General features: G+C 44.4%; 1 protein-coding gene across 2 annotated transcripts in view; it reads left to right on the top strand.

Annotated features, from left to right (window-relative positions):
• Window positions 1-19,185, top strand: part of ULK1 (unc-51 like autophagy activating kinase 1) — a 63,181-nt gene that overhangs the window by 21,955 nt on the left and 22,041 nt on the right. For both annotated transcript variants that reach the window (XM_063315895.1, XM_063315894.1), the window contains exons 10-13: window positions 6,090-6,148; window positions 9,341-9,423; window positions 10,260-10,310; window positions 18,901-18,989. In XM_063315895.1, the coding sequence (XP_063171965.1) occupies window positions 6,090-6,148; window positions 9,341-9,423; window positions 10,260-10,310; window positions 18,901-18,989 (282 nt within the window). The remainder of the gene's footprint in view (window positions 1-6,089; window positions 6,149-9,340; window positions 9,424-10,259; window positions 10,311-18,900; window positions 18,990-19,185) is intronic.

Raw genomic sequence — 19,185 nt, 5'->3', positions numbered from 1 at the left:
TGTTTCTAGACTGTTCTGCTCCAAGACCCTTTGGTCGACTGAATTGTGTTAAAAGTGATGGCTCAGTTTATTCCTAAAACCCTCTGATCCAATTTGTAGAAGTGGGAGAACCAGATTCCAGTTTAACCTTGTTAGCTCTTTCTGATGCCTGATGATTGCCTGGGACAGGTGGTCACCATCTTCACTTGTCCATGGTTTTAAGGTGTAGCATTTCCAAGGATAGTCTAAGAGTTACTTGGATCTCATCCATCCACCCTTCTTGGTTGTCCTCCCATTTTGGCTTAGCACGTAGATGTTTCTGAGTTGAATTTGCCTTCTAGGAAGGCCATTGACAAATGGGACAACCGAGATGATAAGAGGCTGTAAGGAAAAACCGGTAAGGGACAGTTGGAAGCATTGGATACGTTTAGCGTGGAGTAGAGAAGGCTTCAAGGAAACACAACAGCTGTCCTCAAGTATCTGAAGGACTGTTGTGTAGATGAGGCTGAATTATTCAGAGTTGTTCCACCTCAGGACAAGAAACAAAGAATGTGGCCTTCACTGAAGGTGTTTAAATCAGGTGGGTGGCTTTTGAAGATGCTGTGATACTGTAGTGGATTTCTATCCTGGGCAAGGGGTTGGGCTAAATGGTTGCCAATCTCCCTTCCAACTCTTATATTCTGAGGTTTTATGAAATCCTGGTTTATGGCTTTGCATATTGTGTGAGTTCATCTAATTGTGGCTTAATACTGTGGCCCTCAGTCTTTGTGGCCAACTGACCTGTTTTAGTGCAGCATTTGAGATCTCCAGTGGCCTCTCTGGTTGATGCTTGTCACACGTCCACCCAGCAGCTGTGTGTGTAAACTCCTCTGAGCATTTGGACAAGCTCCAGGTTCACTTAGTATTTTCTTATGGTTACTATTTGTAGAGGCTGAATTCATCGTTGGAGTAACCTGTCTTGATGACATTTAGATTCTTCCTTGAATACAAAGATAAAATCTCCTTTGAGTCAAGTTGGCTCCTTGGGTCTTCATGGACATGTCCATCTAGTTTTTTTCGTAAGAGTATGAAGTAGTCACGGTGGACCTCTTCTATGACTTTTTTGGGACAACCCTGAGATTTTTCTGGTGTTCTTCTTTCCAAGTACCAATCAAGACCAACCATGCTTAATCAGTCCGTGCTTGACTTTGGCATTGTTACCTATACCACCTGCAGGAGCCAAAGGCCGTGGGCCAAATATCCTTATCCATTTTGGTTGAGCAGGGAGAGGTGAATGGAGGTGGAATGCTGATTAGATAAAATGGTGAATATTAGAAAGCTATCAAAATGCAGAAATGGCTGCCCTCCAGGAAGCTGGGCTAAAGATCTCAAATGGGAGAAGAGGGGAAAAATTCAAAATAGTCAGATTTGCATATATTGCCTTCAGGCATTTAACGTTATGTAAATGTGGCATCCACAGGAGGGCTTTTGAAAGAATGACTAATTCCAGGAGACTAAAAGCAAATAAAAGTTTGCATAAAGTTGTGCAGAAGGCAGCCAACTGAGTGTCTCGTTCCTGAAGGATGCAGTAATTCTAATAGGTTTATTTTAATAAGTTTTCTTTTTTTCTTTTAACGGTATTCTTAGTTCCCCAGTGAATATGTCACGGAACCAGTGAAAACAGTGAATGCAAACATTCCATAAAAGTCAATTTTAAACAGCAGCCAGAAAAACAACAACAACAACAACAACAACAAACCAGTTTGTGGAGGTCGTTTTGTTGTTTATTCATTCAGTTGCTTCCGACTCTTTAGGGCCAAAATGCTATTCTATTAGAAAGTCATGATTGCAAGCAAGGAAGGGATGGTAGATACTCTCTACCTTCAGCTTATGTGATTTATAAACTTGCTGGAGTTTTATTTTCTGGCCAGCTTTGTGGGAACTGTTGGTTTCTCTCTCTCTCTCCGTTTGCAATCTTCAGTGCTCCATTTCGAAAGAATTATTTTGAGCGAGCGTTCCCCAGCTTCCCAACCATCAATAGCCTTCGCTGTTCCCTTCCCAGTTGCCTCTCAATTCTACCCCTTCTAGGGCCAGAGCATCTAGTGGCAGGACTACAGGAGAGGACCTTCTCAAAGATGTCTTGGGCTACTTATTAGTAAAGTAGATTGCTGTTTCTTTAGAAAGACCAAGCGAGGGCTTTCTACTATAAACAGTAAATAGCAACAATGGCAGTGGTACATCTACATTCTGGCCACATGATTTGTTTTCACTGGCTTGGATATCAAAGCCATGGCTTGTTGAATAAACCATGATGCCTGGATGAGATGAGAGGCCTCCTCTGTGGTGGTCCTTAGTCTTTGGAACTCTTGATTCCCAAAGATCCATAAAGTTCCCTCCTTTATGGATTTTAGAAGATCTTTGAAGAGAGCTTACTTTCACCAGGACTTCAATGCTTGCTAATTTTTCTTGGCATCTGCCTTGGGTAGAATTGACTGATTATTTTAGTTGTTCTTTATAGTTGTTGCTTTTATAATGTGAAGGCATTGTGACTCTTCCCCCCACCCCTTAAGTCTTTTGAGTTGGATGGGCTCTGAAAACGAATAAATAAAACGATGGTTTACAAGCGGTGCGCTCAGCCCAAACCAGGCAGGCCATCATGGCTTAGAAAAAGACCCAAGAGATTTGAACGCTGATTATTATAAATAGAACCCACATTTGATACTCAGCGGCTGTTGGCATTTTTCATAATGGTTTTCTAGATTTTCTACCGTAAAAATCAGAAATTGTGGAATCTTGGGTGCCTGGGTCCTTGTCTCACGTCCAGCCTGTAGGAGAGGAACCTCATGTTTAATTGTGCAAAAAGCCAACTGTAAACACATCTCTGTTATATCTGTGCATGTCTGTGGAAGCCATGAGTTTCCTGTGTTTTGCTCACCAATGCTCTTTATGCTGCTGGCTCAGCAGTTCTGCTCAGCCAAGTTGGGTATATATTTTGGGTCTGGCAGAAGCGGGAGACGTTATAAATGCTCCAGCTCCCTTTGCCCAACCTGGCTGCCCTCCAGGTATGCTGGAAATGGGGTTCTCAGAAATCTCCACCAGCTTGGCCAAAGGTTGCTCAGAAATCCTGGGACCAACCAAGGTGTCACAATGAGGAAGATTTGATGAGTGAAGAGGAAGGATTTGTTCTGTGGTCCTCCAGGGTTCATGAATTCAGAAGCTGCAGTGCTACCCTCTCTGATCCTGTCCGTGTAATTTGTTATGACTATTTTGGACCATGCTGAGTAAACCAATGGAGGCTGGATTTGTCTGCTATGTGAAATTATAATCCATGATCTACCAGCACTGTGTTCACCCCAACCTAGCTTGACTGTGATGGGTGGGTGTAATTTATGATTCATGATCATGTGATGGAAAGAATCTCTTTCTCCAAGGATCATGGATATTTTATGACTGGATCAGCCACAATAGCAGACATTTTGGGGTGAGTCATTCTGGCATGCTCTCCACATTTCAGTTGTGCAGATTGCAGATTTGGCCAAATGAAAAGTAGAACCTGGCTTGCCCTGGTTTGTGGGTAAACTGCAACTGGTTGGCTGCTTACGTTGCGTTACGCAAGCTGCATGTTGTGCCCAGATAGCCCAGCAGGATGTGCAAAGTTGGTGCAAAACCTGAGTTACCAAATGACAAGTTGAAGATTAGTGCTCAGCCTGGTTTGCCTTCTTGGGATATAGCGGTAGAGTCCAGAGGTGAAAGTCTGCACATTGGAGAAGCCTGAGGCTTCTTCCTGTCTCTGAGGAGCTTCTAGACCAGTGTACTTTCAAACCTGGGAGCTTTAAAATGGGTGGACCTCAACTCCCAGAATTCCCCAGCTGTCATGGATGGACCTCAACTCCCAAAATTCCCTAGCTGGCATAGGTGGACCTCAAGTCCCAGATTTCCCCAGCTGGCATGGGTGGATCTCAACTCCCAGAATTCCCCAGCCAGCATGCCGGCTAGGGAATTCTGGGAGTTGAGGTCCACCCATCTTAAAGTTGCCAAGTTTGAAAAACACTATCTAGACTTTGGACTAGTTCCTTCCTCCACTTTTGGTCTCTTGGCTGGGCTTCTTCGCCTGCCTGTTTCTAAAGCTCTCTGCGTCCTCCTGCTTTTGCTGCCTTTTTATTTGGGGAACAGATTCCAGACTGAATAGCGAAGGAGAGCTGATCTGGTAGATGCAGCCTTCTCCAAACAGGTGAGAGATGCCGATGTTTCTGGAATCTGTTCTTTGACCCAGTTTCGATGCCAAAGGAGGAGGGGAGACACCGAGCTCTCCCCAGTTTGCCCCCAAAAGATTGTTCCATCCTCTCCTTCCTCTTCACGTGTTGCAAATGGTTGTTTTTTTTAAATTATTATTATTTTTAAAACAGTCGCCAGCGGTGCACACGTAACTAAAAAGGCAGGGTGTGTGCCTTTCTAAAATAAACATAAGCACAGCTATTAAGATGATGAGGCCTGTTTTGGCATCCGTCTTGATCTTTTCTCAAAATGTGGCTCAACAGAGGTGAACTGCATCTGCAAGTACAAAGCTTCATGCTGAGGACCAGCAGACTAGAGAATAATCTCTTATAAGGGCTATCATAAAATATGTTGTTAATAGTACAAGGACTATGAAAGCCAGTTTGGTGCCGTGGTGAAGGCACCAGGCTAGAAACTGGGAGGCTGTGAATTCTAGTCCTGCCTTGGGCACAAAGCCAGCTGGGGGACCTTGGGCCAGTCCATCCCTCTCAGCCCTAGGAAAGAGGTACCAGCAAAACCATTTCTGAAAATGTTGCCAAGAAAATTTCAGGGACTTGTCCAGGGAGTCGCCAGGAGGCTACACTGACTCGAAGGCGCGCACACACACACACACAATTCAGAGTGGCACATTCAAGGAGGCTTGAAACCTTTTCGTAGAGATTAGGGTTGAGGGAGAGAGACAGTTTGGTGCCATGGTTAAGGCACCAGGCTAGAGACCAGGAGACCGTGAGTTCTAGTCCTAAGCCAACTGGGTGACCTTGGGCTGGTCACTCCCTCTCAGCCCTAGGAAGGAGGCAATGGCAAACCACTTCTGAAAACTTGCCAAGATAACTTCAGGGACTTGTTCAGGCAGTCGCCAAGAGTCAACACTGACTCAAAAGGCGTGTGCGTGCACACACACACACACACACACACACACATATAGACTAGAGAATAAGCTATTAATGGGTCTTGCCCACTTTGGATTCAGTTCGGCAGAGGGCTTTGGGAAATGCAGGAGCGCTTCCAAATATTACATTCAATATTGCAAACAGTGGTCATTGCAAACAGAGTGGCTTTCCCAAGGCCCGCCATTTTGTTCCCACCCAGCTGGTGCTTAGGATTTGGTGGAGACCAAACACACCAATGCCAATAACATGGCATGGGACCAGGCTACCTGAGGGACTGTCTCATCCCCATCACATCTGCCTGCCCCACCCAGTCGTGCAGAGAGGGCATGCTGCGGACCCCGTCTGTAAGAGAATTCCATCTGGTGGGGTCCAGGAGGTGGGCCTTCTCTGCAGTAGCACCCGCCCTCTGGAACATTGTGCCCCCAGAGGTGAGATTAGCCCCATCGCTCCTGGCCTTCTGGAGGAATTTGAAGACCTGGCTCTGCCACTGGGCTTGGGGCAGGGAGGAGAATAGTCATGCTTGGGGTTGGCCAGTGCCTTGAAATGCCCCTCCTATGCAAGGACTGAATGAGATCGCAGCCATTGGGATTTTACTGTATTTGGTAGCTCTGTGAAATTGTTTTATAGTGCACTTTTATATTGGAATTTTATTATGTATTTATTGTTTTTTTGATCATTTTGTTGTAAACCGCCCAGAGTCCCTCCAGTGGGAGGAGATGGGCAGTGATAAATTTGATAAATAAATAATAAACCAACAAACATGGGGCGGGGGTGAAGGCCCACCACCACCCCATTTCACTCCCCCCAAATCCCCCTGGGAGCATGCCCCAAAGCCCGCTGATGGGCACTTGGAGGGGGTGGGGCCACTTCTGGCGCCACGGCGCCTGCGCTCAAGACCTGGTGTCGCAACCAAGTGGTGGGTTGGTGCCCAACGTTGCTGACCCTCTCCTTTCCCTCCCTCTGCAGGCGAGCAGTCCTCAAGACCTGCGTCTCTTCTACGAGAAAAACAAGACACTCGTGCCAAAGTGAGTCTTCTGCGGGGACGGCCTTTTCTCTCCCGCCCCTCTGCCCCCCTCCACCGCCTGTTCCTTGTTGTGTTCTGTATCTCCACCTGTCCCCTCATGTGCTTTGCCGGCGAGTTTAGCAAGAACTTGGCAACTTGCCTTTTCTGCTCTCTAGCTAGGAATGACGGATCTCAGCAACCGGCACGCCAGCTCAGTTACCCCGTCTGACCTCGCCTGGTCTAATTAGTTTAAGCGGCAGGGTGGGGAGAAAAGGAGGAACGTTGGCCAGCTAGGACCCAAAATCTTGGCCAGATCAAGTCATTTCAGCCAAGGGTAACGAGTTCCTTGGCTTTTATTTTCCTTCCTTCCCACCCACCCCAAAATAAAAATGAAACAAGCAAGCATTCCAAGTTCCCAAGGTCACATTTTACTGGGCTCACCTTATTTTTTTAATAGTAATTTTATTTAAAAATTACAGTTAATTTAATGTGATGACAATTCAAAACGATTAAAAACTGAAAAAGGGAAAATGGAAAGAAGAGAAAAAACAAAGAAAAATAGAAAAGGGAGAAGAAAATACAGTAAAGAAATGTGTAAAGAAATGACTTCCCCCTTCATCACAACAAGGACAAACAATTTTGGTAACTTATCACCTTCTCTTAAGATGCAACAGTTATCTCTTCTTCCCATATCACTTATCTATAGACAAATCCTTAAAGCAGTGTTTCTCAACCTTGGCTACTTTAAGATGCAAGGACTTCAACTCCCAGAATTCCCCAGCCAGCTATGCTTGAGAAAAAAACACTACAGGGTTAAGGTAGAGAAACCCCAACCAGGAAAAAGGTGTTTCTCCGTGGTCTGAACATGGAGAACAGAAAGGCAATTGATGGCCATCTGCATTGCCATCGTTCGGAGATTCGTGGGTCTGTGACAGTGGGGAATTCTGGGAGTTGAAGTCCACCCGTCTTAAAGTGGCCAAGCTTGAGAAACACTGGTCTGTGATATCCCTTCTCTCCAACTGTCAATGTAATCCCCTCTTGTTTCTTCTGCCAGTGTTGGGCCTGGCTGGCAGCCGTGTTGCCGCCCTCCGTGTTCTAGGAATCACCGAATGGCTTTCCTAGAAATCCAGGAGGGTTTTGGGAAGATGCTGCCAAGGATGTGTGAGAGTGCTTCTGTTTTGCATTCAGCGCTGGGGGGGGGGAGTTTGCTTACCCTGTGGTTCCCAACTCTGCCTCTCTTGGATTTGAGGGCCCCGCAAGAGAGGGAGGGGGACTGAAAAACCAGGGGAGATCCACACCCCGAACTATTGCCCCGGCAAGCAGTTAACCACTGTGATTTGTGAACTGCAGGAGGCGGCTTTTTGGAGTAGGTTGGTTTGGAAGTCTGAAAGACCGGCTGCTATGGTGCTGTTACTTAATTGGACTTTTCTGAGCAGGCAAATTACGCGGCAAATGCCTCACTGCCTGGATTTGTCTGGGCAGGAATTTTAATTGATCCTGCCAGCCAGCCCTCCCTTCCTTTCCCTCTCTTCTCCTCCCTACCTCCCTCCCTTCCTGTCCCTCTTCTCTCCTCTCCTCTCCTCCCCTCCCTCCCCTCCCCTTCCTTCTTTCTTTCCTTCCTTCCTTCGTTCCTTCCTTTCCTCCTCCTCCTTCTGCTCTCCTTCCTCCCATCCTCCCTTCTTTGTATTCTATTTATTAGTTCAAAGCATTTATTCATTTATCAAATTTGTCACCGCCCATCTCCTCCGACTCTGGGCGGTTTACAACACAGAATAAATATACAATAAAAACTCAAATAAAAACACAGTAAAATTCCAATAAAATCCCCTTAAAAACCAAAACAATTTCTTAACTACCCCAGCTCAAAGTATATCTTGTTGAACAAGATTGGGCGGTGGATAAATTTAGTAAATAAATAATAATAATAGAATATAGCTGCCCAACCCACATAAATGACTCTGGGCGCCGTACAAAGTCAAAAACACAAAACCAACACAAACAACAGCCAAAGCCATCACCCCCAAAAGGTTAAAACAATGAAAACAATGAAAACCACAGAAGCCACAATCCACTGGAGAGCAGTCAGTTTCACTAACCATACAGCCCACTTGCAGGCTCCACGCTGCCCCGTGTCCTCGCTTGCTTTTCTTTTCCTTGCAGTCAAAACTGCATTAGGGGAAATGGGGCAGTCAAAAAGTCCAGGATCATGTGCAAAAAAAATACCCTAAGATTTCTCAGCCATGCAACCCACCATATCAGAGACGGAGCTCTAAAATGCTAACAAATAAAAGCCACCACCGGACCAGAACTCTTAAGTTTCTCTCCACCACCAGCAAAAGGTAGCTGCCCCGTTGGAAGTGTTTGGATTACAGCCTGATTATAATTACACTGACCCTATTTTCTTGGAAAAAATAAAGGACAAACCTGAAAAGGGGGCAAATCTGAAAGAGGTTCATAAGGAGATACAGGTAGTAGTCCTCGACATACGACCACAGTTGGGACCAGAATTTCCATTGTAAGTCATTGTGGTTGTAAGTTGAGTCACCATGTGACCGGACCCAATTTTACAACCATTTTTATGGCGGTGGTTAAGCGAATCCAGCTTCCCCAATGGGCATTTTTTGCCGCAAAGTGGCAAAAAAGTCGCAAAACGTGATCATGTGACCAGAGAGCACTGCAACCGGTTGTAAGTGCAAGATGGTTGCCAAGCGCCCGAAACGTGATTGTGTGACCGTGGGGGGTGGGGTAGTGCGACATTTTGTGATGCTCAGAAGTGTTTTACAGACCATAAAGTGCCCATTCCAAGGCCGTCATAACTTCGGACTGTCATGAAACGAACGGCTGTAAGTCGAGGACTACCTGTAAATATAAAAAAAGTAATTGTTGCTGTTTATAACTTTGCTTTACAAAGGAAAATTCAGCAAGGAAATAAAGAAATTAAATCCATCTAAAGGGCAGCTTTGTGAAATAAAGGCCTGTCCTTTATAATAAAGGACGTATGGTCCCTGCAATTAAATTTTTTTTTAAAAAGGCCTCTAAAAATCCATTTTATTTCCTGGCTGCTGCATCAAACCAGTGGGGAGGCGTAGGGCAGAAAAGAATGGCGTCCCTTGCTTTGCTAGGCCTAATGGCACCATATCCTGCCTAAGTGTTGCCCAACGGTGGTGCTTTTATTCATTCTTTTTAAAACTTTTGTTTGTGTGTTTGTTTCAAGCATCCCGAGGGAAACTTCGGCCCATTTGAGACAACTGCTGTCAGGGCTGTTGCAACGAAATCACAAAGACCGCATGGATTTTGGTAAGAAGCATTTTGACTTTTGACCGCTTGGGTCCAGATGGGGAAACCTGGAAGGCCGACTTCTTTTATGCTGCTTTCTTTTCCCTTTGAAAACAAACTGGAATCACATCATGAATCCAGCTCCTGATTGAGAACGAGGTTTCTAAAAAAAATCTGGATTTCGGTTTCCTTTTTTGTTTTTAAACATTGCAATGTTGTAAATAATGATGCATATTATTTCAACGCAGATTTCAATGCAGCAATGCTTATATGATTGGATTAAACATGATTCGCATTCTCTTATTTGAAAAACTTAAGAGTATTGAAAATAAAAAGAGAAGAATAAATGTTCTTTCAGTATTAATCGCCATTTAGGATGCCAATGTTATAAGCACAACTGCCCAGAGTCCCTCTTCTGGGGGTGATGGAGGGTAATAAAATTTGAACAATAAATAAATAAGATCGTTTAGCTTTTCATCCAAAGCTGAGTTTATGATAAAAAGGAAAGGACCACTGCAATTCACATCAAAGTATTAGTTATATGATCAATAGTTTCAGTCTTGAACTAATTACTTAATATTAAGATCTTCATTATATTGTTACTTTGTCTGTGTGTGTGTGTTGATAAAAGAAAATAAAAAATAGATGAAGCAAGTTTAACAAATGTTAAAATATCTAAAAAAGGGCGGGAATAATAATAATTAAAAAGAAAAGAGAATGATTTTTGGGGGGAAGATAGGCCTTTTCCAGAATTTAATATCCCAAGAGTTAATACAAGCTGCTGCATTGTCCAGACTTGGCCATAACTGAAATTTGACTCAACCGCAAGTGATTTTAATTCTTGTTCATTTTTGTAGACGAATTTTTCCACCACCCTTTCTTGGATGCCAGTGCCTCTATGAAAAAATGTAAGTTTCTTTCCTTTTTTTCTGTGTTGATACATGCATGTGCGGCATCCAGGTGCGCATGTAGCCAAGCCAGCAGTGGGAGTTTAAATATTCATTTCTAGTTTTTCCCCTTCAGGCTGCATTTAAGTGTTTAAGGGGCAAGAGCTGTATCCAATCCACTAATACAGTACTTCCTAGAGAAGATTTTGCTTTCTATGGATTGGAAAGCTGGCTATTATTAGGACTAAATTCTATCTCTTGCATTTGAAAGCTCAAGATAAAAACAATTCCTTTCAAGCTCCTAGTTTATGAGCAGACAGACCCCCTGTGTTCAGATTTTCCAGTTATAGATCTACTTATGGGTCAACTGATGCCAGATCTCACCTTCTTAAATTGTGGGGAAGAACCCTTTCATTTATGATAGTCAATGGCATCTGGGTCTCCTGATGAATGGGCGCATAGATCCTCCTTTCCATGCTCTAAAACCTGATGATCTTATTATCTACCCAGAATATTTATTTATTTATTATTTTCTATCCCGCCTTCATTGTTTTCATAAATAACTCAAGGCGGCCAACATACCTAATACTCCTTCCTCCTCCTCTTTTCCCCACAACAATAACCCTGTGAGGTGAGTTGGGCTGAGAGAGAGTGACTGGCCTAAGGCCATCCAGCCGGCTTTCTGGCCTAAGGCGGGACTAGAACTCCCGGTCTCCTGGTTTCTCGCCTGGTGCCTTAACCACTAGAAAGCTTTCCTGCCGTACCTTTAAAATCAGGTCATGGAAGCAGTGGATTAATTTCATGCAATTTTACATTGGCCATGTTGTCCTTGAAGCATGCTTTAGGCTAATTCTTTTATTTATAGTTGGAGTTTCTACCTTTTCACTACCTTTTTCTCACCTGGGCCTGTCGTAATGGATGATAAGGTATGCTTAAAAGGGACAGAAATTCACTTGCTGGAGGGAGATGCAAAATCGCGGATGTGCAGCAAAACGGTTTTTCAGAACTGGAAGGAGATAAGAGGCACTCACTTCTAGGAAGGAGAAATACCCATGGCATCTGTGAGGTTTCCTCATCAAGGGCGTGCTGGTAAATACGTTTTTAACAAACAAGCTGAGTTGTGCCTCTGGAACGTGTTGCAAGCCAAATTCTCTTGGTCTCCTGCTTCATGCATCCAAGAGGAGAAATGGTGCTCTTTCTACTAAAAAGTCACCTTTGTAGAATATGCAGTGGCCAGGTTCACACATCACACAGAGTCATGGTGTGATTTGCTTCATCTCAGCTTAGCGTGTTGTATGAGATTTGGAAATCACACTGAAGCGTATGTGTACCCAATTAATACACTTAACGGCCACAATTGAGACTGGAATTTTGGTTGCTAAGCAAAGCAGTCATTAAGCCGATTGGCCCGATTTTACCATCTTTTTTTGCAGCGGCCATTAGGCGAATCATCGCAGTCGCTAAGCAAACCATGTGGTTGTTCAGCGAATCACGCGGTTCCCCATTGATTTTGCTTGCCAGAAGCCAGCTGGGAAAGTCGAAAATTGTGATCCCGTGACAATGGGATGCTGCAACAGCCATAAATGTGAACCAGTCGCCAAGCACCAAATTGTGATCACGTGACCATGGGGACTCTGTGACGGTTGAAAGTTGTTTTTTTTTCAAAACTGTCATAAGTCTGAACTGTCAGTAAAGAAATGGTCATTAAGTGAGGACTACCTGTAGTGGTTGATTAAGTAAACCGTAGCTTAGTGTGATGTGAGAACTCCATCCAACGTTGAGTGGTCCAACCTATTCCAACTTTCGGCTCTCAAGAGGGTGAAGAAAGACAATTTTTCATACCCACCCAGCAGGGGCATAGAGGTTATGTGGTCCAAAGTTTGAGACAGGCTGCGCTCAATTCGAACAGTAGATCAGTTTGGGATACTGCTTGATATGTCCAGTTTCAGGATTCAGTTCTTATGAACTGAGTGGCATTCTGGGTTATTCTCTTACCTAGACACTGAATTCGCATAACATGGCCTAATCCCCTTCTGCTTGTCACCGCATTTATTTTTGGTTTAGCATGACATAGAAACCCTTCTCCCAAAGACATCATAGTTTCTGGCCAGAAACCCTCATTTGAAACCATGGTTTGTTGGTTTGGGGATAGGCATTGGTTTCTATGGGAATGCAGGTGCATTAATAGATTTATAAATAAACACTGTAAATACTCAATTGAATTAATTAAATAGGAAATTAAATGCTACAGTTTGGTTTACAAATGAAAAGATACAAATCAGGAATCGGCTGGGTAAGGTTTATTGATTTTATTTTTGCGGATTTGTTTGGGTAATCTTTCTGCCGCCCCAATCCTCACGGATTCCAGGGGGTTTACGAGTACTAAAGTTTGCTCAACTTCCCCATTTTTACTGGCTTGTTTGACAAACTGTGGTTCAAACAGAGCCTTGGATCAACATTCCAATTGCAGCCAGCGGGAGATATTGGTGGGGAGTAATAAGACAATTCTGTTGTATTTTTTGCTTTCATTTCGACTGGGGCTTCTAAGCTGCCTTCCTTCAATGGGTCTTGATAAGAGGGAGTTTTTAAGGGTGTTAGATACTTCTAGGAAAATCACGGTTGTAAAGCAGGAGTTTAGAATGCCTCCTGTATCTTCATTTGTTTCAATATTGAACCCCTTCATCCTTAACTGCACTCAGGTGTCACTCCCGCAGGCAGAAAAAGGTTCTCCTGGTTTAGGGCTGCCTCCAAGCCTTCTCGGTCCTTACCTTCAACAGCAGGAACCCCCTGGGGTTGTGGGCCAGAGAAAGGCGGTCACGCTCCAAAACGGAAAGGATGCTCCCATTTCAAGGGCGTTCAAAGACTAGCAGAAACTCCTGCCACAATGGTTCTTGTATCATGGACAAGGCTTTTGACCAAACCCGAGCCATTTGTTGGCCAAGAAGGATCTTCTCAACCTTGGCCTTCCTTGCCAACAGCCCGGCAGCCACCCCAAACAGAGCCACCATCTGCGCCCATCCTGTGGCGGCCGAACCAGCAGGGATCTTCACACAAGCCGGAAAGGATCTTCTTGACTTGGCCTCCATTCCCTTCATTGCCAACTGCATCAGAGAAGCTACGGGACACCACTCCGCTAAAGGCACAAATGCGAACCCTCAACCACCAGAAACAGATTCTCACGATCCAGCCACTTTCTCCTGCATCATCAGCCCAAATGCCTTGGGACACCAGGCCCCGAAAATGTCAGCACCAGCAAGTATTGGTGGCACCACTGCTTCCTAGGTCACGTCCATCCCATTTCTGGATTTAAATTGGGAGTCAAAGTCATACTGGCACAGCTGCTCTGCCCCTGTCATGCTAGAAGGGAGTGATGCTACAGTGCAAAATACAGGAGAAAGAAGGTTTTTCATCTCCATCTTTCAGGAGTGAGTTATGACAGCGATGTGGACTGACCAGAAGACAGTCGTAAGCTACACACACTTTGCTAATTAGGGCACTGATGAGGAAATCAGCGCTCTTCACTGAATTGTGAGAACAGCTCACCGAGTAACTACTGTTCGGAAGTCCTTGGGAGGGGAAAGACTATGTGTCCACTTGTAAACCTGACCTCTTGGGAAGTGGTCAGGCTTGGGTGTTGGAGAGAACAATTTCAAGAAAGAAAGGTGTTTGGAATTTTAGATCCTTGGAGGTACCGTTGAATAGTGACCGTGACTGAACAAATGGACCAGGTCAACACATCTTCTCAATGACCTCCTGCAGATGTGTCTTGGAGCACTTGATTCTCCAAAGCTGCTTCTGGGGAGAAGATTTGTGCATTTTCTTCATGGCATTTGAGGTGCCTCTGAGGAGCAGGGCATTGACGTTCTGAAGATCTCCAGCTAGAAAGCAGTTAGAATGTGGAGGAGATCTTGGGTGATGTACTTGGAGAAGATGATACAAGTCAGGACAGACCCTTAGAATCTCCAGCTACAGAACAGAGAGCATCATCTGTATGGTGGTCACCCACCAAAACATCATTTCTCACCTATGTAACCTTGTAACTCTCATCTTTTAGTTTACCTACCTAATAATGCAGGGGTGGAGATCTTGATGTCCTCCAGGTATTGTTGGACTAGGGAAGCCCATATTCAAGTCCACCCTCAGCCATGGAAGCTCACCTGTGGAGCAATAATTCTGCCTCAGCCCAACCTACCTTGAAGGTAGTTGTTCTGGAGAAAAATCAGAGGAGGGAGAACTGTTTCTTGCCTTGAGATCTTAGAGCAGCCTTTTGACCCTGGGGGAACCCTTGAAATATATTTCAGGCGTTGGGAAACCCCTGCCCATTCAAGCCCAAATATAGACCAGAAGTTACAGAATTATTATATTCGTTTCATGGGTAGGCCTGTCTATGTGCATGAACAGTGTCCTTAAACTAAAAATAAAGAATGAAGCTTACCTCTTGAATGTGAAGTTGCTTGAATTTGAAATATTTTTTTAAATAAATCATGATCTCCCAGGGAACCCTGATAGGGACGTGGTGGCGCTGCGGGTTAAACCGCTGAGCTGCCGATCAGAAGGTCGGCGGTTCGAAACCGCGCGGCGGGGTGAGCTCCCGTTGCTAGTCCCAGCTCCTGCTCACCTAGCAGTTCGAAAACATGCAAATGTGAGTAGATCAATAGGTACTGCTCTGGCGGGAAGGTAACGGCGTTCCGTGTCGTCATGCTGGCCACATGACCCGGAAAATGTCTACGGACAACGCCGGCTCTAAGGCTTAGAAACGGAGATGAGCACCGCCCCCTAGAGTCGGACACGACTGGACTTTACGTCGAGGGAAACCTTTACCTTTACCTTTTACAGGGAACCCTGAGGGGCCTCTCACGGAATCCTAGGGTGCCACGGACCCCTGGTTGAGAAACCCTGGGTTAGAGGAATTATGGGATATAAATCAAATCAAATAAATGAGCAATAGTCAGGGATATATAGTCCAGCATATTGTCCTAACAGTCAGGAACCACGCTGAGACGTGGAGTAGGTCTCTAGTGTTTATTGCTGCTACATAAGGCAGAATCCTAACAAACTGACGAAGCGTGGGAAAACCCAGACAGATAAACCCCAAAAGCTAAGGCGGGTCTGATCTGTGTCTCTTTGAATGGCTGCCCAATTCCTCAGTGCTACGCATGCGTTTTCCCCCCTGGATAGAGGCCCCCTCCTGCTCACCATCAGTGCTCATGACACATATGAGGACCAGAGTTTTTTAACTCTAGCATTAAAATGTGAAAAATTTGTTAGCAAGTATCAGGACATCTTGCAAGATCTTCCTTTCAATTCTAAAATGTCCTCTCTCTCTCTGTGTGTGTGTTTTTTTTATTTGTTTTGCTAACTTTGACCCTGTTTTTTATATACATGTATATATATACTGTATATATATTTAAAAAGATACACTGTATTTTGTTTGTTTATTTGGCTGATAATTGTTTTTGTTATACATTTGTATATTTATGTATTTGTGTAAACTGAGCCCTGTATGTTTTAAATTCTAAAAGGAAAATAAAACAAAAGAGGAAAAAAAACATCTGATTTAGATGTGTTTTGATTCTGGAGCTGCATTTTGCTCCCTCCCCAAAGAAAAGGGGTAAGCTGGCCATGTGTCCTAAGAACTGATGGTGTGTTTTTTTTTTTAGGGAGTCTAGGAAAGGGGCATATGTCTATAAAGAAATGTGAGTTAAGTCCATGGCATGTTCTGGTCAACTTTTTGTAATTTTACCCATTCAGATCAGTGTTTTTCAAGTCAACAGAGTCTTGAGATTTATTTTTTTAGTAGATTCAAGGTGATGATAAGCTTTTGTGCACTACAGCCTGTCTGATTCTTTACCTAGAATGGTAGGGAAATTGTAACTTGTAAAGTCATTGGGAAATGAAATCCAAAGCTACAGATGCTGGTGATGACTTTATTAATGGTGCCTGTTCTCAAAACAGTTGTTAGGCGTGACACCAATATCCTTGCAGTAGTGAGCTTTCATTCCTGTGGTGTTAATATGTCTTAGGAAGCAGAGATGGATTATTTAAGAGTTCATAATGCTGGTTTTGCATGGAAATCTGTCTTCCAAGCTTTAAATGAAAGCTTTTAAGCTCTTTTGCCCTTGAAATGTATTTTCTTTTTCAAGTATACCATAATGGGGAACGACATTTGCCCCCATGTGCATGGGAAGCCTGCTTACAGGTTGTGCTTTCACGAGACCCTTGCGTGCTAAGCTTGGCTAGCATTCAACTTGGCTTGCAACTTAGGGTATCGTGGAAGCCCATTTGATTCATTCTTTTGCATGTAAGCTTTGAATTCACTCATCAGAAAACAGGCTGATTCAGTGACCCGAGTTAAAGGTGTCACGTGAAGATAGCCGTAGGGTTACACTCAAAATATGCACCCACCCATCCAGCTTATCTTTTGCCATGTAGTCCTCTCCAGACGTTGGCTCTGAATTCTAGACTTTGGGGTCTTCTCACATCTGGACAGACACTGCCTATATGATCCTTTTTAACCTGGAAATGCTGGAGAATGGACTTTGGGCAAAAGATGTCTTCTGATCCCTGGGTGAATCCCTCCTTATATTCAGTGTGAATTGGAGCATTGCTGTGTTCTTTCTCTGCACTGCTTCTAATGCAAACAACGCCTCCCTGTAATGGCATGTGGGAAAGACCTTGGGAGACAGAGTGAAGAGATGCTGCCTAAGGAACGGCCAGATAAGAGACAGCATAGCCCACAGCTGCATAACGAGAGGAGAGGGAGGCTCAGAAGGGACCCTCCCTCATTTCTCGAGCTGTGAAGGAGACAGTGGGAGATTTATACTTTCAGACTGTCAATGTAGCCTCACAATAAAGTAAGATTAGCTCATCTGGTCATGTTTCCTGTCTGGTCTACCTGGGAAGGCTGATTCCCCCCCGCTTTCCCCTTAGTGTTTTTCTCAAGCCCATCCATGCAGCATCAAATCTTAGAATCCCATCTTAGTGCGTTTCTCAGACCTGGTTATTGAAAACAACAATAACCAAAAACACTGCAGTGAATTGATTAAACATCAATCTCCAAGGATTTGGGGTGGGGGGGGAATTAAGCTAATTTTCTATCTTCAATGGAACATTACTTTGGGGGGAGGTCTAAAACTCATTTTCTTAGTTTTGGGTTAATAAGCCAAAGAACCGTATATTGACTGCTTTGCTAGGAAGCACAGAAGCAGAAGCTTGGCACTTGAGCAAATGAGCAGTTGGGTGAACGAAGGATTTAATTAATGGGCAGATCATGCTGTTTGTTCCTTAAAGGATTCTTGGCTTCAGATCAAAGAACGGTGGTCTCCAGTGGGTCAAGCCCCAGGCAAGGTCCATGCGGCTCATGTCTATTCCCCCCCATTTGATCATGCCCATTTTTGCCTGGAATTTACCTCCGATGTTCCTAATTTTCTGGAAGAGGTCTCTTGTCCTTCCTATTCTATTGACTTCTTCCACTTCCACGCATTGCTTGTTTAAAAAACCAGTGGTACAGCACTCTAATTCAAAATTCAGGAGTTATTCTATTTCTGTCCCTCTTCCATGTATGGGTTACCAGCTGATTGGATTAAAAACATTTGTATCCTGCCTCTGTGCCTCAAGCTAGAAGAAGAACTGGGATTGGTTGTTCCCAAGTTTCTGAAAGTTTTCTTTGCTTAGCAAATGAGGAATCTGTTTTTCTATCTCGTTCTCGGGCTGATTGAGAATGTCACGGAACACCTTTGGAACCTACTTTAGGACTACATGTTGATGGAAGGAGCTTGCTCCACTGTTTTGGAGTCTTCCTGGCTGCCCTTATTTTTCAGGCTGGAAAAAAATCCAAGCAAACACTTCCTTCCGGAAGCCAAGAGAAGCTGCTGGTGAATGGATTGTGCAGCAACATGACATTCACAAACACACTGTCTACCGCAGCCTATTGAAAAAGGGTTCATCCAGGGCAATTTATTTGCCTCCAATTGAATGTTGTTGTTTTTTAATCAGACCACATATTCAGCACAGCTTTAATTGGAATATTGGACTAGTAGCCATTGAGAGATACAAGCTTTCTAGACAAAGATACGGATAGCTCTAGCAATCAATCAACTACCAGCCAGGAACCAATCTGGTTGTATTTACCAGTTTACAGCATGATCTTAAAAATATGAGTTTCCGCATAAGTTTTAAAGTTGTGGGGGGGGGGAGATTCCAGGCATTTAAATGAAAATGAAGAAGGCAGGTGGGAGGGAGGTAAAATAAAGGTTTGGGTGAATGAAAGCGATCACCAGGTTTGGGGTGGAAATAAAAGCTGCCGCTGATGAGCCAGGGAGAACATTCTGCACTTGCCTTGCCGGTGCCCTGCCACACCCACACTGGCAGGGCAAGCTACTGTATATAAACAGGGAGCAAGCCACACACTCACTAGCACTGACGGTGTTACCTATGACAGTTGGGTCATGAAATGTCTGCAAGTCAACCACCAAGCTCAGAGAGCACCAAGGGCTCCAGAGTTCAGCCCCGAGCTACAGATATTCTCTTCTGTTTTTAGCTTTGTTGTTGACAGACTTGAAAAGGTGACCTTTGTTTTCCTTTACCCTCCTCCCCTACCTCTTTTCTACAGCTGCTTCTGTGCCAATGCCTTCTTATCCAAGCTCAGGTTCAGGGAGTTCCTCCAGCAGTTCTTCCACCTCCCACTTAGCGTCACCTCCCGTGAGTATACCGGATAATTCCCTCCCCCACAAATACTTCCTGGGCCCTTTGGGACTTGAGGGATGCTAAACTCACCCAGTTCTCTGTTTCCAGTGGCATTTTGATGGGCAGCAATGCGTAAGAAATTAGGATCAAGGTGACGGCTCCCAAATCATTCCCCTGTGGAAAAATAAAGAGAAGGGACTCTCAGCTGGCC

Source organism: Candoia aspera, chromosome 15 (genome assembly GCF_035149785.1).
Source record: "Candoia aspera isolate rCanAsp1 chromosome 15, rCanAsp1.hap2, whole genome shotgun sequence".
NCBI classification, from domain to species: domain Eukaryota; kingdom Metazoa; phylum Chordata; class Lepidosauria; order Squamata; family Boidae; genus Candoia; species Candoia aspera.
The sequence above is the reverse complement of the archived record's forward strand: the minus strand, read 5'-3'. Positions and strand labels throughout refer to the sequence as shown.